At 35.7% G+C, this 23,190-nt stretch overlaps 3 protein-coding genes across 3 annotated transcripts; all 3 read left to right on the top strand.

The window, feature by feature from the left end:
• The first annotated feature begins 7,400 nt into the window (after positions 1–7,400).
• On the top strand, positions 7,401–9,296 carry LOC134840647 (uncharacterized). Its single transcript, XM_063856601.1, has 4 exons — positions 7,401–7,632; positions 7,935–8,165; positions 8,243–8,479; positions 8,650–9,296. Exons 1-4 carry the CDS (start codon positions 7,408–7,410, stop codon positions 8,902–8,904), a joined length of 948 nt encoding a protein of 315 aa, XP_063712671.1. The 5' UTR covers positions 7,401–7,407; the 3' UTR covers positions 8,905–9,296.
• Positions 9,297–10,577: 1,281 nt separating this feature from the next.
• Positions 10,578–11,941, top strand: LOC134840645 (uncharacterized). The gene is made up of 3 exons (XM_063856600.1): positions 10,578–10,686; positions 11,085–11,348; positions 11,826–11,941. Exons 1-3 carry the CDS (start codon positions 10,633–10,635, stop codon positions 11,838–11,840), a joined length of 333 nt encoding a protein of 110 aa, XP_063712670.1. The 5' UTR covers positions 10,578–10,632; the 3' UTR covers positions 11,841–11,941.
• Positions 11,942–12,021: 80 nt separating this feature from the next.
• Positions 12,022–22,098, top strand: LOC134840644 (retinoblastoma-binding protein 5-like). Its single transcript, XM_063856599.1, has 7 exons — positions 12,022–12,399; positions 12,810–12,916; positions 13,793–14,088; positions 15,669–15,871; positions 18,509–18,712; positions 19,202–19,351; positions 21,618–22,098. Exons 1-7 carry the CDS (start codon positions 12,199–12,201, stop codon positions 21,990–21,992), a joined length of 1,536 nt encoding a protein of 511 aa, XP_063712669.1. The 5' UTR covers positions 12,022–12,198; the 3' UTR covers positions 21,993–22,098.
• Positions 22,099–23,190: the final 1,092 nt, after the last annotated feature.

The raw sequence follows: 23,190 nt of genomic DNA, 5'->3' as shown, positions 1-23,190 counted from the left end.
GTCAAAGTCACTGTCTTTTTTCGTTTTATGGTTTTTGTTCCTTTTTCTATTCTTTTTTGGTTTTTGTTTTGCTTTTTGTCTTTTTGCTCGTGTTTTTGTCTCCCTAGTTGCCCCCCTTTACTCGGTTAGCTAAGCCTCGTTCGGAGAGCGTACCAGGAAATTTTCTCGAGTTTTCTTAAAAAGCTATCACGGTACAACCGGAAGGTTTGCACGTTCCTGTCGAACCGTACCGCCGGTACTCTAGAATGGGCATTCAGCCCGAAGCTGTCTCAAGTGGGTTCGACTCCGTAGTCTTGATGTCGTAAACACCCAGGAGCGCCATAAAAACACTATGTAACATTCGTCTACTGCAGTCACACATGAGGCTTAAGAAAAATAGGCCCTATAACCACTGGCTCAAGGGTCAGGGACACTATCTCTTGTGTTTTTCTACCTCAAGAACGGTCGGAGCCAGTTCGGTTCGCTTGTGACATGAGACTACGACCCGTTACAGCTTAAAGGCTACTACTAAAATATCCCCCCACTCTAGAATTAGAAACGTCCCCATACTTAGGTCTCTAGATACCCAAAATACATGAACGCCGTTAAAAACCGGGTTGGAACAATCCGTTAAGTTACTTTTTATTAGACAGTGGAACTTTGATCCATTTCAGATGGATCAACCTAAAACTCGCCTTACCTCAACATCACAATTATAAAACACACTCTAGGAATTTAAATTAAGTACTCACATTGTAGCACGCTCAAGAACCAGGAAGTAAATAAGTCGGTAAACAACTCAAGAGTCAACAAAGTAACTAAAATGAGTTTAATGTCAGTCAGTTTTAACAACAAGAACAAGTTTTTACTCTAGACTGCAAGTTCTCGTGAACCATTGGGACACTCTAGCTGTCCACCTTTCCACCGAAGGTTCACTCTGGTCCAGTCAATAATAGTATTCCAATCGTAATAATCCAACTCGTGGGAATGCTCTCGTCTCTGTTTCAGATGGGACAGCTCTACTCTAGGTTATTATTGCTTTCGAAATTGCGAATAGCAATTTCCCACCGATTTTTCTAGCAACTTTCCCGCGATTGTTACTCAATTGTTCTGAAATTGTTCTGATCTCTTTTTCTGATTTTCAGTTCTCGCGAGAAAATCGTGCATGACAGGTTCCATTCGAAATTTTGAAAAATTAAATTTCACTCCAAAATCAAGTGTTTTTTTCTTCTCTCAAGGTCAAACTTCCAAATATGACCGACTGGCACATGTATGAACCACCGGGACACTCGAGTTGTCCTCTCTTCCATTGAACGTTCACTCTGTTCCGTTCGAATAATCGTCCTTTCTCAAGTCTGTGTTCTATTCTCCTGTTTTCGGGATAAGACAGCTCTACTCTCTTATTATTTCGTATCGAGGAATTGCGAATAGCAATTTCCTGCCTTTTTCTTGAATAGTTTCCCGCAATTGTTAATTCGGACGTTCTGATTTTTCACTTTTTGTTTTCAGTTGGTTCGAGAAAACTGAGCATGACAGGCTCCTTTCGAAATTTTTAAAATTAAAACTTCACTCCAAAATTGCGTGTTTCTCAAGGTCAAACCTCCAGACATGACCGACTGGCACACAGGAATAGCAGTGAACACTGCGAGTTGCAACTATTGTGTCGCTACAATAGTTGCAAGGCCGTTGCAGACAACGGTGAAGGGTGGAGGACAGCCTTCCGGATTAAGAAGAAGTCAAGATTAGCGAGCTTGATTCAGTGGATTCAAGAATCCGGAAGGGTTTCGGGACTGAAACTTTTAGCCTGTTATATAGACTTTTGACTTCTTGTCATGTCCTGATTTGAATTTAATTAACATCTAGATTCATTTTGATAAGGATGAGAAGCTAGGAGTTGGGGGAAAAGGTTGATCCATCTTCGATGGAGATGATGATTTTTATCTACTGAACAAAAACAATAGTAATATAATAAATAGTATTAGCCCTGTTTTTAGGAGTGACCTCGTGGTCTGGGGATACTGAGACCCAGCCATGAGCTCACTATTTCTGCATGTAATTTAGTTAATTTGGGTGTTTTGACCGAAGCCGAAAGCAGTAACGTTTTTGTCGACCCGATGTTGGAAAAGACCACCGAAAAGTACTGGCTTGGTAGAGACGGTGAAAAGCATGCAAAGCTCTGTTTAGACGTTAGCCAGTCGTCTTAAGACTTAGTTTTGTTTTCCGTCGATATGTATCTTCCGGGCGAATGTTACATATATTATATTATCTCGTGTCGAGTTGCGTGTTATTGAAGAAACGTAACCCGTATCGGTTTTAATTGAAAAGGACTTAAACACTTGTCATCTTCTTTTATCATTATCACTTCCATATCTAAAATTTCCAAGGATTTTGACTGGAATACATGATGAAGGGACTCATGACTGTAACCTCGGTTACTATGATACTTTTGACCTTCTGATTACCATTGAAATGTATGAACATAGCTAAATAAAAAGTTAAATAAAATTAAATAAAACGAAATTGACATGTTCCAGGAAAACTAATCAGAAGTTTAAAGAAACTGAAAATTAATGGTGTAATTTATTACGTAATAACAGTTATTCGACTTTGATAGTGAATTTTGTTAATTTGATATTTTCATTACGTCTGACATTGTTTCATCCTTTTCTATAAGCTTTTTAAGATAGTCCTGACGATGCACAAAATTGGCGAAAGCGTTTGAATTGACAATTTTAAATTCTCATAGAAGAAGAAGAAGAAAGAACACTTGAATTACTATACAATAAAAAGCCGAGGCATCAGTGTAGCAAAGTGTAAATAATAAAATTGGTTATAAATTCATTGGTTACATCAAACAAAAACAAAACATCAGAAAACAAGCAATAAACAAAACAAAAAAAAAACAAAATCGGTTACAGTTCGGAAATTGGTTGATTAAAGTATATGAAGTTTCGGATACTATAGAAAATTAAAGATTTAAGAATTAGGAACAAGCTGGTAATAAAACTTTACAAACAATTTTACAGATAGTCCAATTATACAACGTATATACAGAGTATATACAGTTTCTCTTTCAAGCAATGTGTGAAAAATTAAACTGAATTAAAAAATATAGAACTAGCAAAAACGGTAATCACGCCACGTATTTGTATTAGTACATATAGGATTGTTTCTCAATTCACTCACGTAAAATTCTTTCAATTTTTTCTTGAATTCTGTTTTCGATTTTTCTAAATTGCGCAAAATTATGGGCAGTGAATTCCACTTTTTAGAAGTCAAATGAAAAAATGATTTTTGTAGAGAAGCAGTCGAACAATGTTTGTCAAAAATAATTTGTTTCGTTCTTTCGTTGAGCCTATAATTGGCAGTCGGTAGTCTCAGTGTATTTTCAAAAGCCTTCTTTTTGTTTGTAAGATATTGGTATAAGTATGTTATACACTTTAACTCAATTCTTTTCTCGATTCCAATGAACGATTTGCTAATGCGAAGAAGGGAAGAAGATTTAAAATTCGATCTGAAATATGTTCTTTTTAGCGCCCAGTTCAACTGTTTCTCCAGAGATAGCATCAAAGTAGCATTAATTTGTTGTAAAAAAATTGCTGAATAATCTAAATGTGATAAAACAAGACAATGAAGCAAGGCAACTAATGATAATGTCGGCAGTTGTTGTCCAATTGTATCAATAGTTTTAATCCCTTGGGCCATTTTTTGGAGAATTGTTTTGATTTGAGCATGAAAAGATAAACTTGAATCAAGAATTATGCCTAAATATTTGCATTCTGATTTTTTGGCTACATAATGCCCACTAATTACTAGTTTATCAGTATCCAGATTTTTGCTATCATTTTTTTGACAAAATGTTATAAATTCCGATTTAGATGCATTCAGATTCAATTGGTTCTCTGCAAAAAATTCCGTTAGATTATTGAGTGATTTTTGCAATCGATTCAAAGCATCCTCAGAAATTATAGAAGAGGAAAAAACCATACAGTCGTCAGCATATTGAACTAAAGTACAACCCTCATATAATCGCTCTTGTATGTCATTAACATAAATATTGAACAACAACGGACCAAGTACCGTTCCTTGTGGGACACCTCGTTTTATTTCAATCCAGTCTGAAAAAATTCCATTGACGTTTACTCTTTGAATACGTTTGTTTAGGAAGCTAGCAATTAAAGCATTTGCTCCATTTGAAAAACCGAGAGAAAGCATTTTTTCAATTAAAACTTCATGCGAAATAGAATCAAAAGCCTTGGACAGATCTAATAAAGCTGCATGTACGATTTTTTTTGAATCTATTTGATTTCGAATACTTTCTGTCACATAAACAAGAGCATCTTGTGTTGAAATGTTTTTGCGAAATCCGAATTGAAATGGTGTCATTATTTGAAATTTGTCAAGATGTTCTGTTATTTGGGCATGTAAAATTTTTTCAAAAATTTTAGAAAAAGCACAAGTTATTGATATTGGCCGATAATTTTTTGCATCCATTGGGTCATCTTTTTTGAACAAAGGGGTTACGTTTGCTTTTTTCAGTTCGATCGGGAAAATGTTCTCATCTAAGCAAGTATTTTTGACAAAAGTTAAATGTGGAACTATAACTGATTGACCGTCAATGATTGCCCAAGCAGGTACGGTACAAGGTCCGAGAGGTTTTCCAACATTGATTTTTCGAACTATATCAAAGCATTGCTTCACTGTAATGTGTTGAAAATGAAAAGATGCAGATTCAGAGGCAGATTTGTTGTAATTCGGAGGCTTTTTAGCGCCGAAAAATTCGCCTAAGTTTGAAAAAAATATAATTTAAATGATTGGCAATTTTTTTGTCTTGGGTTATCATTTCACTGAAGGAATTTCGTAGAACTGTAATTCGATGGTTGCCAGAACATGTACCTCTAACTTGGTTAATATATTTCCATTTTTGTTGGATAGTGCTGAGAAGTGAAAAACAATTTTTTGAATGATCGAATTGTTTACTTCTAATCAATTTGCTCATTTGATTACGTAAAAACTGGTACTTTGACCAATTATCGCTTGTGCTTTGACTGCGATATGATCTGAGTGAATTCTGTTTCTTAGTCAACAATTGCTGACATTCTGAATCGAACCATTCCGTTTTCAACACGTTTTTTGGTTTAAAATTACGAACAAACTTTTTTTCGATAGGAGCATGTTGCTGTAGAGCACAAGAAATTAAATAAGTCATCGTCGAGAACATGTTTTGTGCGTCTGTACATTGATATAAGAGATACCAAGGAAGAGCGGAGAGTGAATTGCAAAATTCATTTTTCTGATAATTTTTCTTATTGAAAGTCGTAATTATCCTCGGTAAAATTTTGCCGCATTTTATATCCGTCAAAATAAATGAAGCAAAATGGTCGGTTTTATAAGGTGTATCAAAACAAAACTCAATGCCGTTTGTTTCATAGTCACTGATTATGTAGTCGATATGAGTTTTTGTTGAGGAACTAATTCTGGTCTCATCGTTTGGACAAAAAACCTTCAATCCATATGGGATAATTATAGAATCTAAATTTTCTTTTTCTTTGCTATCCAGATAATTTATGTTATAATCACCCAAAAGCGTAATTTTATTAGAAACTGAAAAAGCATTATCTATGTTAAGCGTTAATTGTTCCAAAAAATCAATAAAGTTTGATCTGCTTGGGTTATAACACAAATTAACTAACATTTTTTCTTTACTCGAAATGTTAAATGTAGATTTGCACTCAACCCACACTGACTCATATTTTTCTTTATCAAATAAATTTAGATCAGGCCTCAATTTCGGAGCCAATTTGACTGGTATATATAACAAAACGCCACCGCCTTTCTTTTTTACCGCTGATTGCCTATCATATCTGAACATCGCATGCGTTCTAGGTTGGAAATTCCATAAATTGTCACTATCTTCTTTTTTAAGCCACGTTTCGGAAATTCCTATAATTGTGTTTTCGCCCATATCATCAAGAAATTTTTTCAATTGCATCCGTTTTCTAATAATACTTTGAAAATTCAAATGAACAAATTTAAGATTTGCACAATTTTTTGAGCAGATACCGTAGACTGTTTCAATGGTTTCGATAGGACCAGGGTTTTTTTCAACATCCCCACTTTGGGTCAGTAACAACGCGAAAAGGAAAAGATGAGTCAGTGTGGTAGCTCTCCGCTCATTTATCCCACATTTCGTTGATAATATCTTTTGCTGGCAGCTTAGATAGCCCCAGTAAACAATAGTTTTTTCTTTAGTTTCCATCTGAGCCTTGGAAATTAGAAAAATTGCACAAAACAACCAGAATTTAATATTCAGCATAATAGGTTAAATAAATTAAATAATCGCCAAAGTTTGCACCAAGAAAAAATGCGAAACTAGTATTTCCTAAAAAATTTTGCACCGTTTTGGAAAAATTGTAATATTTCTGCCGTTTTTGGATCTAAATTTGATGATTGTTGGGTTTGCTTCATTCTGGGGCGGGTTGTAATCTCACATGTGTTTGCATTAATATCAGAACCCCTTTCATATGTTTATATACTTTGTGAATAAATAGTTTACCATAAATAAGTTTGTTTCACGCCTGTTTAAAATTATCAACTATCATTTTACGATTGAAGAGTTCTTTTAAGCCATTTGCAGAAGCTCTTAGGTGAAGTTAGGTAGTTTCTGGTTGATTAGGCATTATGTTCTTATAGTTTCCAGCTTTAACAGTACAGTTTTTTTTTTCAAATATTCGTATTTGGCAATTGTGACGGCGTTTTTTTTGTTTAAATTTGATTTACTCATTGAATTGTAGAAAGACGATGGTGGAGTTAGAGAAAACGCATACCGCCCTATGCTGCTCAAAGATATATAGAGTTTCCTTGTTCAACAATGTAACTAATTCGAAAAAACTTCGCGAGCTTATCTTTATGGGCTCTCTTGATTGTGCCCTGATACGGCCGTCTCTTGTAACTGGACAATCCCAATTATTTTGCGCAGCTGAAAGTGCCTTTCTAAAGGAGTTAAATCAGACAATGAAAACCAAAAATATCAACACTGAAATTATTTTTAATCTTCATCCGGAGCACCAAATATCTGAAGCTCTGAAATCAATATCGATTACTGATCAAAGTAAGAGTGTACTAGCTGTTACTCTTGACGATGAAGATGGATCCAAAATGAAAAGTGTTCGCCAAAGTGTGGAAGGAAGCGTGGTACCGTTTGAAGAAATACGGATGCTTGTTGACCCAAAGGCAGTAAAAGCGTTGTATAAAATGACCGATGATGAGATAATCAATCCAAACTCTGTATGTTCTTATATTGGTGTTTCTCAGCTGTCGCAGAGATCGTAGTTAAAGTTTTATGAAATTATTTTTTTTTGTAAAGTGAAACAGCAAAGCCTGATGTGTATTTGATTCCTCAAATCACAGAACAATTTCAGGTCTAATATGGACGCTATAGATTTTTTGCGTGCTATTTGTTTAGGCTGCTTTAAGTTGGACTTCAGAAGTGTGGCAGAGTTAAACTTAACGAATTGCTTGCACATTTACTGCAAGCCGTGCTCTGAAAAACTAATGAAATATGGATGCATATCTTGTAAGAACAAGGGCAGTGTCCGGGTGCAATCGTTAGCCAAGCTGAATCCAGATTACAGATTGATGTTTTCCACAAAAGTTAGCAGCATTGTTAGCTTATTCATATGAAACATAGGTAGTCTTAAAGCGTGGGTATAACCTATTGAACAACCGGTGCACGCGTGGAACCACTGTCGTAGATGTTTAGGTGCTCTTTTGAGTTGCATACCTATTTAAATTAAGTGTTATACACTATTTGGCTGTTAAAAACTATTATGATCCTCCCAGTACTATACAAACCTTAATTTGTAAAGAGATCAATTAAACAGGCACAGTATTAAATGAAAACAGTATTATTATAGGATATAATTTATAGAATTGAGATAAATAGATGTAATTAGGAGAGGCGGGAGAAAATTGCAAACGAGTCATTTGCTGCCACTGATGAAAGGAACAGAAATTTATTGGAGTTCTTCCAATTAACAATCAAAAATATGAATGAAGTAATGGAGCACAGGGAAAAGATTCTGAACAAAAAATTGTCTGCTAAAATTACAGAAATAGAAGTTTCGTTCAAAAGCAAGGTTGAACATAAAGACAAAGAAATCACAAAGATGAAGAAAGAATTGCAAGTATGATTATTTAAGTTGAAGTTTTGACCGTTTTAGAAGATAGTTCAAAAAAATGAAATTTAAATAAGAATATTTAGGAATGCAAGGTTGAATTAAACCGGTACAGACAAAAGCTCGAATCATATAATCAAAATGCTTCTGACGCGGCATATAGAAGCCACCGAAAAGACCGGCACGACCGAAATCCAACTGAAAATCAAGAATATGGCAGAATACTCAAAGCTAGGCACGAGGAAAAAGTGAAAGAAGAGATCAAGGTTTTTCTGGATTTCCAAAATAACACCGGTTCATCAATCGGGTCCAATCACCGAGAGGTATCCGTCTGTTTCTTCCTTGTTAACAAAGCATTTTTTATTTCGAAATTCAATTTGCTCCTAATAAAAACGAAAGTTGATTCGTTTTAAGTAATCATTACTGTTATTGACCTAAATGGTAACAATTCTAACAAAAAAGAGTTGATTTTTGGTATTTTTTAATTAAACAGCCTCCTGTTAGAAAGCCTGCAAGCAACTCTAGCTTCGTCGACCAATTTCGTGCGCCAACTAATTTCCGAAGCCAACGGCCGGGCGAGAACTCCTTTAGAAAAGGCTTCGAATCACGACCAAGCATAGTGCCCAATAGTCAAGAAGTAGTCAATGACGCAGAATTTCGATCGCCTAGATCGGTTTTCCACTCTGTCAAAAGAGCACAGAACAGTAAAATACCAAGCAATGAATTGAAAGGGCGCTTTAAAATGTAGATTGAACGAATAATTGTTACTTAAAGATTGTGGAGAATAGTGTGCTATTTGATCGTGGTTTCAATTTAAAACGCTTGAAAACGCAATGTAAAATGCAAATACAATAAATTGATGTATGAGAGTTCGAACCCGAATTTAATTCTTTGCTAAGTGTTTGTTAGATTTGAGTGCTCCCCAAATGTACAGTTATTGTTCCGGAGTTGGAAGAGTTATAGCCCAGCGCTGGATTTTTCACGTCATGGCAAATATATTGAAACAATCTAGTTTTTGATTGAGTGGGTTATCGTATGAATTTTCGAGTCGTGGATTGGTGCCAAAAACATACTTTGAAAAATTTTTGAGAAAAACAGGTCTGAATGTTTTCGTTTTCCGTCCATATTACAAGCCTTCAATTGAACCGCATTGATTGCTTATAACAACTAAATTGCCGATCTGAATAATTAAGTATCTCAATTTTGTTTCACTTGTTGCGAGAGTAAGTGTATTTTAATCGGAAACTAGACTTTGCTCCCGTAAACAATTTCTTTTGGAAATCTATAGGAAATAGATTTTGCTTTATCAAGGAACCTCAACATCTCTCGCGCCCGTTTTATTCTCAATTGGGCTAGAATAAAACACTTCTTTCGTGGCTAACAAGTTGTGAAACAAAATCAATTGAATAATTTCTGTCTGGCTAGAATCTGACCAGGTCATGTTTTTTTTCTCACAAAATCTTGCGTTTCAAAAAAAGAGTTCAACCTTTTGTTTTTCTGCTTATGTTTGTCGGCTTTGTAATCATATCAAAAATTTTTCATTGATATTCATTGTAATTGATATTCGCTCGATGAATTTTAATTTAACACTAGCTATTGTGTTTTCGTCAAATTGGTTATCATTCCAGACACAAATTTTAAATTTTGTTTTGCTTTTTTTTCAATTTTTTTGCGAAGCTTGGCTTCACTTCTTTGTTCAAGTTGAATCAACTGATTACCCTTGCGATAAGCAAGGGTATTGCAATCGGGTACTAGACTTTTTTCCTTAAATAACTTTAGGAACAGGACTTATCATTTCATATCGTGGACTCCTTCATCTTCTTGCATGCTCAATCTCTTGAACATTCAAAAAAACCTACCATAATTTGAGTAGTAATTATATAAAATCCGTTTCAGGTTGTAATTTAAAAAATATATATCCATTTTTTATTCGGGATCGGTTTTCGCCCTAGTTTATGTCGGTTCCTTTTCCGTTTTTTTTTGAACGCCATTTTTTATCTGATAGGTTTTTGATTGGGTTCTTTTCTAGAGCATTTGTTTTGTTCCAATTTAAACAGTTTTTTTTTTACTATTACTGAAAGTGCAGTAATTTGTAAGTTTACCAAGTCTGATTTTGGGTTAATTTTCATGTTTTTCTTTTCTTTTTTAAATGTTTCAACAGCTGTCAGTTTGTTGTATCGGCTCAGTCAAAAATTTGGTGCTGCTGCTCGGTAATTAATTTTCAATTTTCTAGTTATTGTTGTCGAAAATTCTTTTCAACTTAAGGTTGCAGAAGTTTTTTCAAGTAATTTTTTCAACTTCGTTTATCAGATTTTTTTTTGCATCGCAAGTGTTGTGAAGCGCCGCTTCGCCTCTGTCTAGAAAAATTCAGTTTTTGTCACCAGGAACAAAACTGAGATTGTTCTAATTTAAAGAGTTTGATTGCGCACGCCTATATTAGTTAGTTAGTGGTTTTTTCAGATAGTAGTGAGTGAGCATGGCACATGTTATCGTGTCCTCTAATGTTCTGAATTTCATCACGAAATATCAGGTGAGTCCGCAGACCTACAATCATTTAACATATTAAGATCTGTATTTTATCACGATGTGTTAAGCTCAAAAACAACCATACGATTCACATTCGTATATAAAAGATTAAGACGATTTATCCTCAACGGAAAGATCCAACATACGAGCTGTTCAGCTCTTGACGGAGAGCCGTTGTTGTGATCCTGGTTAAGACCTACATGAAATTGTTTCGGCTTTTTTTCTGGGCTGGGTAATGTTGCCTCACCCTCAAGCAACGAGCACGGATCATGGGGGGTCTCGAGCATCCGACCTTTCGATTGAGAGTTGGAGACGTAACCACATCACCACCGCTCGCCAAAGACAAATCTGGAACTACAAGTTTGCTAAATTTTGCCTTAGTTTTCGCTCAAATGTGCCTAGGTTATATTTGCTCGCTTCCGCACTCCACTGATTAGTTTTCCCGACAGACTCCGAGCGAAAGTAGCCTCTAGTCCAACGTCCAACTTAGCCAAAACAAGTGCAAAGCTAGTTAGTCCCAGCAGTTCAACCAGTGTGAATCCCCTGGACAGAAAAGTGTTGGCTAGCCAGTTTGCGAGTACAGATCAGGAGAAGATGGACTTTGCGAGGCTGCCACAGAGATTTAGAAGGAAACAGGCGTTGGAATGGGAAATGGAAGCCATTAATGTGAGTTGGTTATTTGAAAACAAAGCTAGAAATACTTTTTGAACCAAATTGAACGATCTCTCCCGAAAACAAATAAAGGCGGAGATCGTTCATTTGGTGAAAAACATTTTATCGGCTTATCAAAGCTCAGCATTTTGCATGTTGACGCTTACTGTTTACGCTTGCGATTATCCAATTTTAGGGGGGGGGGGGGGGTGATCGATTAAAAGGTGAATTTAGGAGAAGTGTTCATATAGTGCAGCAGGTTCACGATAAGAAAATCCTTGAATCTGGATTGTGCTTATGAAATGTTCAAAAACCCATCATGATTTTTTAAATTTATTGTTAACTGACTGTTGCCACAGTGGTTTTTAACTAAGTGGTTTTCATCATGTTTTAAGTGACCTGGCTAGTTACCCTTTCTTTCATCACTGATCATATCGGCTCATCTAAGATCTCTTTTCAGCGCTTCTCGACTGAATTATTTTTGTTGTTTAGGTTGGCGGAGAATGAGCTGTGTTAGACCCAAGAAAAGATAATTTCATCTGTTGTAGTACAGAATAGCTTACTAATTGTACCAAAAACTAATTTCAAATTAATTTGTACAAACTAAACTTTTTAATTTCCATCTGTTAATCAATAAAATTGGGTTAAATACTTTTCTTCGTTAGATCAAAAATCCGTCGATTATTGAATTTTAGATCTGAAATATGTAAAAATGTGAGGTGAAAAATCAATGAAGTTCCATATTCGTTAAGAGATCCTATTTTCTTGAAGTGGAGCGTGCGCTGAACAGACGCTGACTTATCTGGCCTGAAATAGCACACAAGAAATAATAAAAAGAATTTACAGCTAGAATTTGCAAACAAAAATGAACATCGAGCTTCTGGAATCGTTTGGCCACACTTACCCGGAAGAGCTGGACGGTTCTCTGGACTGTGTGGCGTTTGTAAACTGCTGTGCATTCAATAGGTGGGGTACTCTGTTCGCTGTGGGCTGTAATGACGGGAGACTCATCATATGGGACTTCCTAACCAGGGGAATATCGAAGATCATTCAGAGTCATGTACAGGTAAGTGAAAATTGAACCGAATGCTTGTGTTCAATTTATAACCTCGAAAAGTCTACGTAAACGAAGAATCATGGTTCTGTACTTGCGCTATGAAAGCATGATTAAATTGCCAAAAACCTTGAGATTTTAAGCTTTGTTCTGAAATTTTCAGCTGCGGTGCATTTTTTTTGGCAAAATAGCTTCTCTCCTAATGTATTGTAATACCAGAGTACAAAATTGATAGAAAACCCGGGAGTTTTCGAACGGTTGCAAAATTCACCTTAGCAGAAACAGATGGTAATTCTTAAGAGTCGAAACTACTTTGGATGAACTATAACTCTAGCTGTTTCAGTTACATTTACATCTGTATGTTAGATGAAACTGTACTGAATCAGCCAGAGTTGTTTGTTATTGTTGTTGTTGTTGTGTAGCCTATGAGCAGTATCAGCTGGTCCAGAGATGGCAAGAAGATCTTGACTGCTGCAAGTGACATGAATGTGGCCATACATGATGTTCTGTCTGCTGAGTGTGAACACAAGCAAGTACACCACACATTTCCATACGGTACCGCGACACCTCACAACAAAACACAACTAGCCATAATCGGATTTAATTTTTGTGTGTGTAACGTCCTATACTCTTTTGGCAAGCTCGCAACACGTTGACGCGACTGCGGCGGTGAGTTTACTGCTAGTTATCTTTTAACTCGCAGTATACTCACCGCCTTTTTGCGAGTTATCTTTTAATGCGCGTTGTCTTTTTTTTGCGAGTTGTTACATTTCGCATTACGACTCCATACGTTCTGTGCAATTCAATGAGTGTAAAGACTATAACCCATATATAAACCAGCCGAAAATGAGCAGAATATGTAAATTCACCAAGCTAGGTTGATTTTTGTATAGAAATTTCAGAATTATTTCATCAGTATTATGTGTTTAACTGCTCGGTTTTCGCTGGTTCATGTGTGACCTAGTTTATAGCTCGATTCTATTTTATACCAACGCAGAGAATAGATAAATAGTTGGGCTTAACTGGGAAAATGTAATGTTATTTGCAGTTTTTTTATTAGCCTAGTAGATATAGAAACTTCATATACCTATACTCTTAGGTGCTTAATTACCGGAATCACCAACCCACCCAGACTACTTAGATAATCGTCTTAATCGCAATTAGTGACACTAAATACTAAAATCAAATTGATTGAAAATCATTGAAAACTGAAATTTCAGTTAAAAGGGAAAATATAATTTATGCAGTTTGGTAGTTATCATATGCATAAGATAAGTTGAAAAGCATCATTTTGTATAAAATTTGTGTTGAATATTAATGTAGACTTGCATATAGGGGGGGGGGGGGGGGTGGAATTAACCAAGTACATTCTTACCTTTTATGATGAAAATTATGCACATTTTAGGTACAGATTTCCGTCCATAGTTCTCACAACCCAATTCCACCCGAGAAACTCAGACCAGTTCCTGGTATGTCCAATGAAACACTCGGCTGTTCTCGTGTCTGTCTCAGGAAAACACTCCACCCTGCCCTTAGACACAGACTCAGTTTCAGCAGGAGCAGAACCTAATGTATGTGCCATATTCGATAGGAGAGGGGCGCATATTATAACTGGGAACTCGAAGGGGAAAGTTTTGGTTATAAGAACTGAGGATTTGAAAGTGGTGGCATCATTCAGAATATCTGCCAGTTCGTCACAAGGTACGCTGGCTTTTTTCTCCCCGCCATCACCTCACATAAGCGTCATTATTTGCTGTAACGAGTAATTTTACCAGATTATGTCAGACATCAAAGTGTTGGCGGCATATTATGATTTTTGGCCCGTTTTTTCCGAAAGAAACTTTGTAGAAATAATCATAGAAATAAAATTTGTTTTTCGTCATCTTGGTCAGCAGCAGAATTATGATTTTTGTCTTAGCAGCAGAATTTAGTCACTTCAGATCACAGAATAATAGTTGAATGATGTGAACTGAAAACGAATATCTTTCTCATGAATCATAATTCGAGTGACAGAAATATTCTGTTGGTTCTTACCTGATAATAATAATGATAATCTATTGTATATTTAAATGCGGGCTCCATTATCTCGCCATGTTTCAGCTTTTTCAACGTATTATTTTTGCATGTTTAAGAGAAGCGTTTTTGCACGCTTAATCTATATCGTATATTGCAATGGTTAAGAATTTTTTTTTTCGATTTCCAGTTTATTTCATCAACTTTGAAATAAGCAACCCAATAGTGGGATGCTGTCAGAGTTTTCCCAGCTTTTGAGATTCTGGCCTCCATATATGTATAATCAATTCCTATTAGTTACGAGATAAATTTTCGAGATTTTTCGAAAATTTATAAAAAACTTAATTTTGATTTTCTGAAAATTTGAAATTTTCAACCCTGTAATTGAGGGCTGTCAGTGTACTCTCAGGGGTTGCGAATCTTGCCTGCAAATTTCACGTCTCAAATCCTTGTAGTTTTCGAGATAGGACATTTTTTTATGATTTTTTCAAAACTTTTCAAAAAACAGATATATAAAGTTTTTTGTTAAATAATAAAAAATATTCAAAAATTTTGAAGATCTAAATCCTTTTGTTGGAAACGGTGAGGATACTCTCAGGGGTTGCAAATCTTGCCTCTGAAAATGACTGCTCAAGTCTTTGTAGTTTTCCAGATATCACGTTTTTTTTTTTTTTTTTTTTTTCAAAAAAATTTCAGAAAACTCAAATTCAACTTTTTAAAAAAGTTTTAAAGTTCCTGACCCTCTGTAGTTGGGGGCTGTCAGAGTACTGTCAGTGATTGTGAATAATGCATTCAATTGTGATTGCTCAATTCCTTCGGTTATTTTTCGAGATATGACGTTTTTTTTCTGGTTTTTCAAAAAAGTTTTTTAAACTTAATTTTGAAGTTTCTCAAAATCTGAAATTCCGAACGCTGTAGTTGGGTACTGTAAGAGCTCTCTCAGGAGTTGCAAATCTTGCGTCCAATTACCTCTGCCCAATTGATTTTAGATTACGAGATGTGATGTTTCTTTATTAATTTTGAAATGGTTTCTAAAAATTTGAATTAAAAAACTGAATAAAATTTTTTTTTAAAAACTTATTACCAACCCTGTAACCCGGTGCTGTCAGAGTACACTCAAGGATGCAGAATTCATTTCCAATGTTAACGGTTTTTTATCGATTGTTAAAAATTCTAAGCACCGAAGGTGCGGTTAATGCTAGTAATATTGATAATCATGCTGATAGTAATCATGATGATGATGATGATGATGAAGTTGTGCGTTGTAGGAATCAAGCAGATAGTGTTCGCTCGCAGTGGCAGTGACTTCATAGTGTCCAGTGGAGACAGAGTGATCAGAGTCTACAATCTGGAAGAAGTGCTCGCATGTGGAATCTCCAGTTCATCCTCCGCGTCATCATCAACAGGAGGGGCTGAACCAGAACCAATACAGAAGCTACAGGACATGGTCAACAGAACTGCATGGAAGAAAGTAAGGTGAAGGTGAATACCCCAAGGTGAATGACAAGGAGACGGGTCTGATTTAGACAATGAACTTAATAACGAGCTAAACAAACAAATTGAAGACTTTTTGGCGGGAAACGATTAATTGTTCGACAACGTGCTTGCCCTCAAATCGAACGAAAAGAGGACTAATTGCTGTAATAAATATTAATTGAACATTCGGTGTCATTAGAAAAACTGGCTGCTCTTCTATCTGCCTGCTTTTTTGCTAGTCTCTTTTCAGTTTACACCACGTTCTACGTCTTTCGAAAGTTTCAATAGGGGGATTTTTCACTTATTTGATTTTCATTTTGTTCATTTTCTCAAATAATAAATGCATAAATCTGAGATGAACGTTTAAACAAAAGAACTAATCATTGGGATCTGTCCTTCTCAAGCGGCTATTCCCTAAATTTGTGAGAAAAATTAAAAATGTAATGGCCTCAAAGAAGCCCATTTTTTGACATTTTGGTTAATTTTTATTTTTTTTACTTTTCTAAAAAAAAACTACCCTGCCAAATCGGAGAATAAAAGTTCAACCGGAAGAAAAAACGTCGTATGCAAATCTTTCCTGCGCAAGCAGCTATGCCCTGCGTTTTGAAATAATATAGCCTTAGAAATTGTGCAATTTTTGAAGCTTTGCACGTTTTTTGGAAACTTCTTTTGTTTCTTCAAAAACTAACTTGCTGATTCTGAGGTTGATAATTCATTCAAAGTAACACCGTGCTTAGATTTTTCTGTGGTAATCTGTTTCGCCTTAATTGTTTTGTAGAAAAGCCAAAATGGACATCGGAAAAATCCATTTTTTGAAGTTCTTTCCGGTTTTTTAAAAAAAAAGATATTTCACCACTGATCTCGAAAGCTACTAGCTAAAGCCGATATTAAGGATTTAATCTAAAAATTAGGCTGTGGAAATCTTCCCTGCATACGAGTCTGTTCCCAGATGCTTTAAAAGAAAAAAAATGTGAATTAAGGAAAAGCCAACTTTTCAATTTTTTTGGAATCTTTTTCAATTTTTTTTTCGAAAACTACCCAGCCAAATCTGAAAGTAAGAATTCAGATGAAATATCAATTAGTAGTTTTTTCTTTAAATATTCAGCTTATCCACTAATTAAGCAGAAAAATCACTAGGGTTTTGCGTTAAGTCCATTTTTGAAAATTTCAAAATTACGCATTTCGGTATCAGTACAAAATATGATCAAAATATAGAAATACGTGAATATAGCATAAGCTGGGCAACTAGTTTTTCTTCCAAGCGTCACTGGCGCGATTGCGAGGAAGTGGAAATCCTAATCAACCGGTAGGAGATCCAAATCCGGAACATTGAAATAGTTAGTTTTTTTGGTCGAGTTTTTCCTGCATCGCATTGGCAATTTGATAGAAACTGCAGCTGCATTATTGGTGGCTAGTGTTAGTAAAATTACAAGAGGTCATGAAGCAGATGTGAGAATGTGTTGCTCCTAAGACTTGCAAAAAATTTTCTCAAGGTGTCTTCTTAACCTTTTCCTTATTTCACTTTGTTTAGAGATTTTTTTTGCTTTTTCCTCGCTTGTGTTTGCGAAGCGCAGCGTGTCTGTTATCTGTAAAACGTTGCTTGTAAAAATTTTTAGGCAAGTGTAGGCCAGAATAAGCGTTATTCATGACAATAAATCACTTAAGATTGGCATCCGTTAATAATATGAGCCGGTTTTTGAAATGCATAAATTATAAACCAGAAAATTGCTTTTAACCGTATTTTCTTTTTCAACTTTCCTAAACATCATTTGGAGGCTGAAATTTCATGAAAACTACTGAAGAAAAATCATGAAATTGAATAATTCTTCTAAAACATTTTCAAATTAATCATATTTCATGACTTGATGAGAAAATTTTTGGCTTGAATTCCCTAATTTTACGATTCGGCTTGAAGTCCCGTCGGCTTGATGTTCGGCACCCGTCTGGATCAGACCCGTCTCCTCGTCATTCACCGAAAGTAATACGAATTACTTCTGTTACTTCTCTAAGGCGTCGTTCAACAGTGCCGAAGTACAACAGTGCCGAAAAAGACCGGAAATTTTCAGAATAATTTAAACGCATTATCGAAAGAGCGCAAAATTATTGACGCTAATTAAGAAAGAAAATCACTCCAATTTTGGCGCCAAAATGTCTGCAACTGCAAATGAAACAATTGCTTTGGCGCCAAAACGTCTAAATTGCAAAATTTCTTGCTCAAAAGTCACTTAAGATTGTAAACGTTCGCCGTGAAGTTTTTGATTGCCTCACTTAATATGTTGAAATTTGTTTAAATTTTCGGCACTGTAGAACACCTCTAAAAAATTGCTAGATCTCATGATAAAAACATTCAATAACTTCCAGCGTATTCTTCAATCCATTTGTTTTCGTTTATGATTTTGATCTCTAAATCTAAAAAAAGGCAGTTTTGGCGGCAATACTTCATAAGCAAAGGATCGAATGCGCGAAAAACTTGTCAGCCAATCAGCACAGAGTTCATTATTCATTAACTCGATTAAAATAAGCGATAAAATTTATTAGCGTTTCTACAGTTTAAATGGCATTGATTGGTTGAGAATTTTCGCGCGTTCAGTCCTTCGCGCATGATAATAGCCCCCGTGATGTTAATTTGCAGGTGGCGTTCAGTGGCGACGCGCAGTTCATAGTGGCGGCTTCTATGAGACAACACGCTCTCTACATCTGGGAGAAGGCGGGTTCGGGGTCCCTGGTGAAGGTGCTGTACGGGGCCAGAGGGGAACTAGTTTTGGATGTTGCCTGGCACCCTATCCGACCAATAATAGCCTCAATATCCGCTGGCATTGTATCCATATGGGCTCAAGTAAGCACGCTATTGGGTTGAAACTATTGGGCACAGTGCAATCTGCAAATTATCAAAAAATAAACTGATTAATAACTTTCCGAGTGCAAATTATCAAAAAATAACCGATTAATAACTTTCCGAGTGCAAATTATCAAAAAATAACCGATTAATAACTTTCCGAGTGCAAATTATCAAAAAAATAACCGATTAATAACTTTCCGAGTGCAAATTATCAAAAAATAACCGATTAATAACTTTCCGAGTGCAAATTATCAAAAAAATAACCGATTAATAACTTTCCGAGTGCATATTATCAAAAAAATAACCGATTAATAACTTTCCGAGTGCAAATTATGAAAAAATAACCGATTAATAACTTTCCGAGTGCAAATTATGAAAAAATAACCGATTAATAACTTTCCGAGTGCAAATTATCAAAAAATAACCGATTAATAACTTTCCGAGTGTATAATTATGAATGAGATATGTGTATGAGTGTTTGTTTAGGCCCAAGTGGAGAACTGGAGTGCATTTGCTCCTGACTTCAGGGAGTTAGAGGAGAATGTAGAATATGAGGAAAGGGAGAGCGAGTTCGATCTGGAGGACGAGGACAGATCTCTCCCCGAAGACGCCCATCATGCACACGAGGACGAAGAAGTGAGGATGCATTCAAAGTTCATCAATACTCATTATTTATGATTTAAGATATCAGCTAAAATTGGATTTTCTTCTATTCTACGAATGAAAGATGTCTGAAAGTAGTTTGTTCCTTAATTTGTATGAACGAAAAGTTGTTGTTCACGTGTTCAAATATGTTCACGTGTTCAAATTGACATTAAAAAACTAATGAAAGCATAAGTCTTTTTAAATTGCATTTAGGAAATAAAATTTTAGCATAAATTGAAGAAATAAAGGTGATTGCCTTTTAACCGAAATAGATACAGTCAGTTATGCCAATTTTCCCTGCGCAAGCGGCTATGCCCTGCGTTTTGAAAAAAGTATGGCCAATTTTTGAATTTTTCCCGTTTTTTGTAAACTTATTCTTTTTGCTTTAAAAAACTAACCTATTGATTCTGAGGTTACTAGTTAATTACACAGCAATGCTTGTGTTATAGAATGAGCTATCTTTTTTTCCAACCTAAGTCGCAAATATTGTTGCGATAAAATGTGTTCATTTTGAAAGTGTTAATTTTGATCAATAACCAGCTATTAGGTACAATCAATGCTAAGTATTTTAACACAGAATATTATTTTTCCGACTTTCGTAACGAAATTAATGGAATATTTGTGCTCGGGGGGGGGGGGTTCGTAAAGTGTGTGTGGTAAAGTGTGTGTGGTTCTTCAGACAAATTTCGATTTTTTGACTAGCCATTTTTGACGGAATTTTTTTTTATATCATTCAAAAGGCATTGTTGTCCTGAGCTTAGATTTGGAAAAATATTTCACCTGTGATCATTTTTCGTGAAGTTATAGGAGTTTTAAAATGGCTATTTTGGGACAATCAACGCGCGATATGTTTCGCGCTATTAACGCGTAAGCGGAGATTTAATCCGTCATAGAAATCGTTCCAAATTGGTTGAAGGAAGCTTACTTGCCATAATTGAGCTTACTGTACCATAGCTTACTGCACCATAGACTGCTCTATAAATTGAGGAATGTTAGTTGGTAAATTTTTTTTAAATTGATTGGTACTGCTAATGAGTCATAATTGGTGTGCGTCCCTTAAGAAATTATGAGGTCTCTAAGTTTTATTCATTCAGTTTTTCCCAGTAGCGTTATCGGTAATATTTTTGCTTCTGTATGCGAAGTGCAAGTTCGTCTGTGTTCAAACTAAAATGGTGCTTAGATTTCGCGTGCTTAAAGCTCACTGTTCTCGAAAACTTTAAGCTAAATCTGATATCAGGGGTTCAATCTTAAAATTAAGGTCTTGGACGTCTTCCACGCTATTCCCATGCTTTAATAGAGAAAAGTTTATGCATTTAGGTAAGGTCAACTTTTTGGAATTTTTTCACTTGTTTCGAAAACTGCTTAGCCAAATCTGAGATAAAGGTGGCTAATCCCCTAATTATGCCGAAAAATTAAATCTTAGTTTTGCGTAAATCTTAGTTTTGCGCATTTTTTGGAAAACAACGCATTTTCGTATCAATATTATTTGATTACACTTGCGATGTTATTACGAACCTTATACTTGTTCTAACCTAACTAGCCGATAAAAGTTCACTTGTTTTGAATTTTCACTGTATAATTGGTAATTGCATAGTATGTGTTCTCTGCTCGTTTGTGGCTTGTTTTTGATTCCAATTAAGTGTCCGTGACTGAGTGGTTAGTATGCGAGACTCCTATCTCTGGGTCGCGGTGCGAATCTCATTGAAAAAAATTGAAACAGGTGGATCCAGCATTAGCTGGGCCACTAGTTTACTTCCATGCGAACATGGTGCAGATCCGAGCTCATGAGACTCCTAATCAACAGGCAATTTTTTAGGCAAATTTTTGCTGCGTAGCATTTGAAATTTGATAGAAACTGTAGCTGCTTTATTAGTGGCTAGTATTAGTGAAATTACAAGCGGTTGTGGAGCAGATGTGAGAACGTGATACACCTGAAGTGCTAAAATTTGTTTCTCATGGTGTATTTTTAATTTTTTCCTGATTGCCTGTTCAGAGCTCTTGTTTTTTGCATTTTCCTCGCTTGTGTTTGCGAAGCGCAGCTTCGCCTCTGTCTTAACCAAAAAATTAGGATATGAAATGAAATTTAGCATTAAGCTACTGTTAAATCAGATGAAGATCAATTGGTATCAGTTGCCATTTTTACGGTTGCGTTGTGAATTTTTCAAAACGTTGTATAATATCTTGGTTGTTTTTATTCATGGTGAAGCGAAGTTCATTTCTTGACGGAAACTTGAACGAAATTCGCCTTTTAATTTAGATCGACATTGTTGGAACTGCTCCAAACAGCCGGGCTTTTCTGGACAGCGACGAAGATGAGCTGGATTTAGACGGAGTCCTATTCCTGCCCAATGCTCCTGAAATCGAAGACCCAGAAGAAACTTCATTCAACTCCGATCAAAATGCTCCCCCAGACGATACGCAACGAAAAAGAAAACACCTTCAAAGTGAAGAGAAGGCAAAAGATACAAGTGCATTAGACGCCAAATCAAAAAAGACTAAATTTTATGATATTGAATTGGAGGCGATAGAGAACAGTGGTTCGATCCCCGCTAACAACGGAGTCACAACTGCCAGTTCTAGCAGCAGGGAATCTGGCTCGGGCAGCCGGAAAAAAGGGAAAAGAAAGCTCTAAATTTGGGCATTTTCTCGTTTCTGTAATGATTGATTGAAAGTGCTGCTTTGTTTTGATATCTGTAAACCGGTATTTATTTTTGTCTCGTTAGAATCGAAATATTAAATGACAATTTTTGGAAATTACTTTTGAGGCCAAACTGAGTGGATTAGATAAACTAAAAACTTTTTGAGTCAATCGTTAAAAATCTAATTCTCGTTTGGAAAACAGTTTCCGGTTTCATTGTTAAGTATCTTTTGCCAGGTTATAAACCGCATAAGCTATACCAGCCTGTATATTCTGAGGCCTGTCTTTTGTATGCAAGCAAATGCAATTAGCAATGACTCTGCATTCTCAATTAGTGTTCAATGTATAAAAGTCATGAGATCAGTTACGGATGTTTCATGCTTGATACATTCGAAAACAATTTTTAAGCAGATGATTTTTACGTGATTTGTTTTTTGCATATAGATGCGAAAGGAAACAACCTCTGTGTACCATATTTACTACGAAAGCAAGAGTTTCATAATCCGGTATCAGTCTTTTTCTCTTCCCATGTGCCTCATCTCTTTCTGCTGGCGTGCTCATTTTTTTTAAAATTATGATTAGACTTTTTAGCTTTTTGTAATTTTTGTTGCTAATCACGTTGAGAATGGCCTTGTTTTACATGGGCTATTTCGTCTTCAAAAAGACTTTATTGGTTCACAGGGCTAGGTTTTTTTTACCAGGCCACAACGCAATAATTCAGTCAAGATAAGCTATAACTAGTGGAAGATTCGAAAAGGATGCAGTTAGAACAAACAAAACTTCGCTGAGAAACCGTAGAATCTTCCTCTTTAACCATACTAAACGGCGCCATCAAAGCTGTCAATTAAATTTGTTTAAATTTACTGGTAAAAGGTCGGTCACCTTTGTTCACTGTTAACACTTGCGAAGCAAAGTATATTAGTACGAGATTCCGGCTTAAGAAGAGCGAAAATTTTCTTTTCATATTTTAATTTTACTTCAGTTTTTTTTGTTTTTAAGAGCTACTTTGGCCGTTGTATCGCTTGTGTTTGCAAAGTGAGCCTTGCTTGAGAAGCTTGTTTTTGATTTTTCTATTCAAATTTTTTAGAATCTTTTTAGGAGCTGTTTTTGTTGCTTGTATTCGCGAAGCGCAGCTTACAATTTTAAGTATTTGTCTTTACCCTTGCGATACGCAAGGGTATTGCAATCAGGC

Source organism: Symsagittifera roscoffensis, chromosome 2 (genome assembly GCF_963678635.1).
Source record: "Symsagittifera roscoffensis chromosome 2, txSymRosc1.1, whole genome shotgun sequence".
NCBI classification, from domain to species: domain Eukaryota; kingdom Metazoa; phylum Xenacoelomorpha; order Acoela; family Convolutidae; genus Symsagittifera; species Symsagittifera roscoffensis.
This window is presented reverse-complemented; position numbering and strand designations above follow the sequence as displayed.

Excerpts from the sequence above, each read along its gene's own strand:
- LOC134840644 (XM_063856599.1), top strand. The coding sequence starts at position 12,199 with ATGAACATCGAGCTTCTGGAATCGTTTGGCCACACTTACCCGGAAGAG. Across the intron at positions 12,400-12,809 it reads TCATTCAGAGTCATGTACAG|CCTATGAGCAGTATCAGCTG; the intron begins GTAAGTGAAAAT and ends GTTGTTGTGTAG. Across the intron at positions 15,872-18,508 it reads ACAGAACTGCATGGAAGAAA|GTGGCGTTCAGTGGCGACGC; the intron begins GTAAGGTGAAGG and ends GTTAATTTGCAG.
- LOC134840645 (XM_063856600.1), top strand. The coding sequence starts at position 10,633 with ATGGCACATGTTATCGTGTCCTCTAATGTTCTGAATTTCATCACGAAA. Across the intron at positions 10,687-11,084 it reads ATTTCATCACGAAATATCAG|GTTATATTTGCTCGCTTCCG; the intron begins GTGAGTCCGCAG and ends AAATGTGCCTAG.
- LOC134840647 (XM_063856601.1), top strand. The coding sequence starts at position 7,408 with ATGGACGCTATAGATTTTTTGCGTGCTATTTGTTTAGGCTGCTTTAAG. Across the intron at positions 7,633-7,934 it reads GATTGATGTTTTCCACAAAA|GAGAGGCGGGAGAAAATTGC; the intron begins GTTAGCAGCATT and ends AGATGTAATTAG. Across the intron at positions 8,480-8,649 it reads TCGGGTCCAATCACCGAGAG|CCTCCTGTTAGAAAGCCTGC; the intron begins GTATCCGTCTGT and ends TTAATTAAACAG.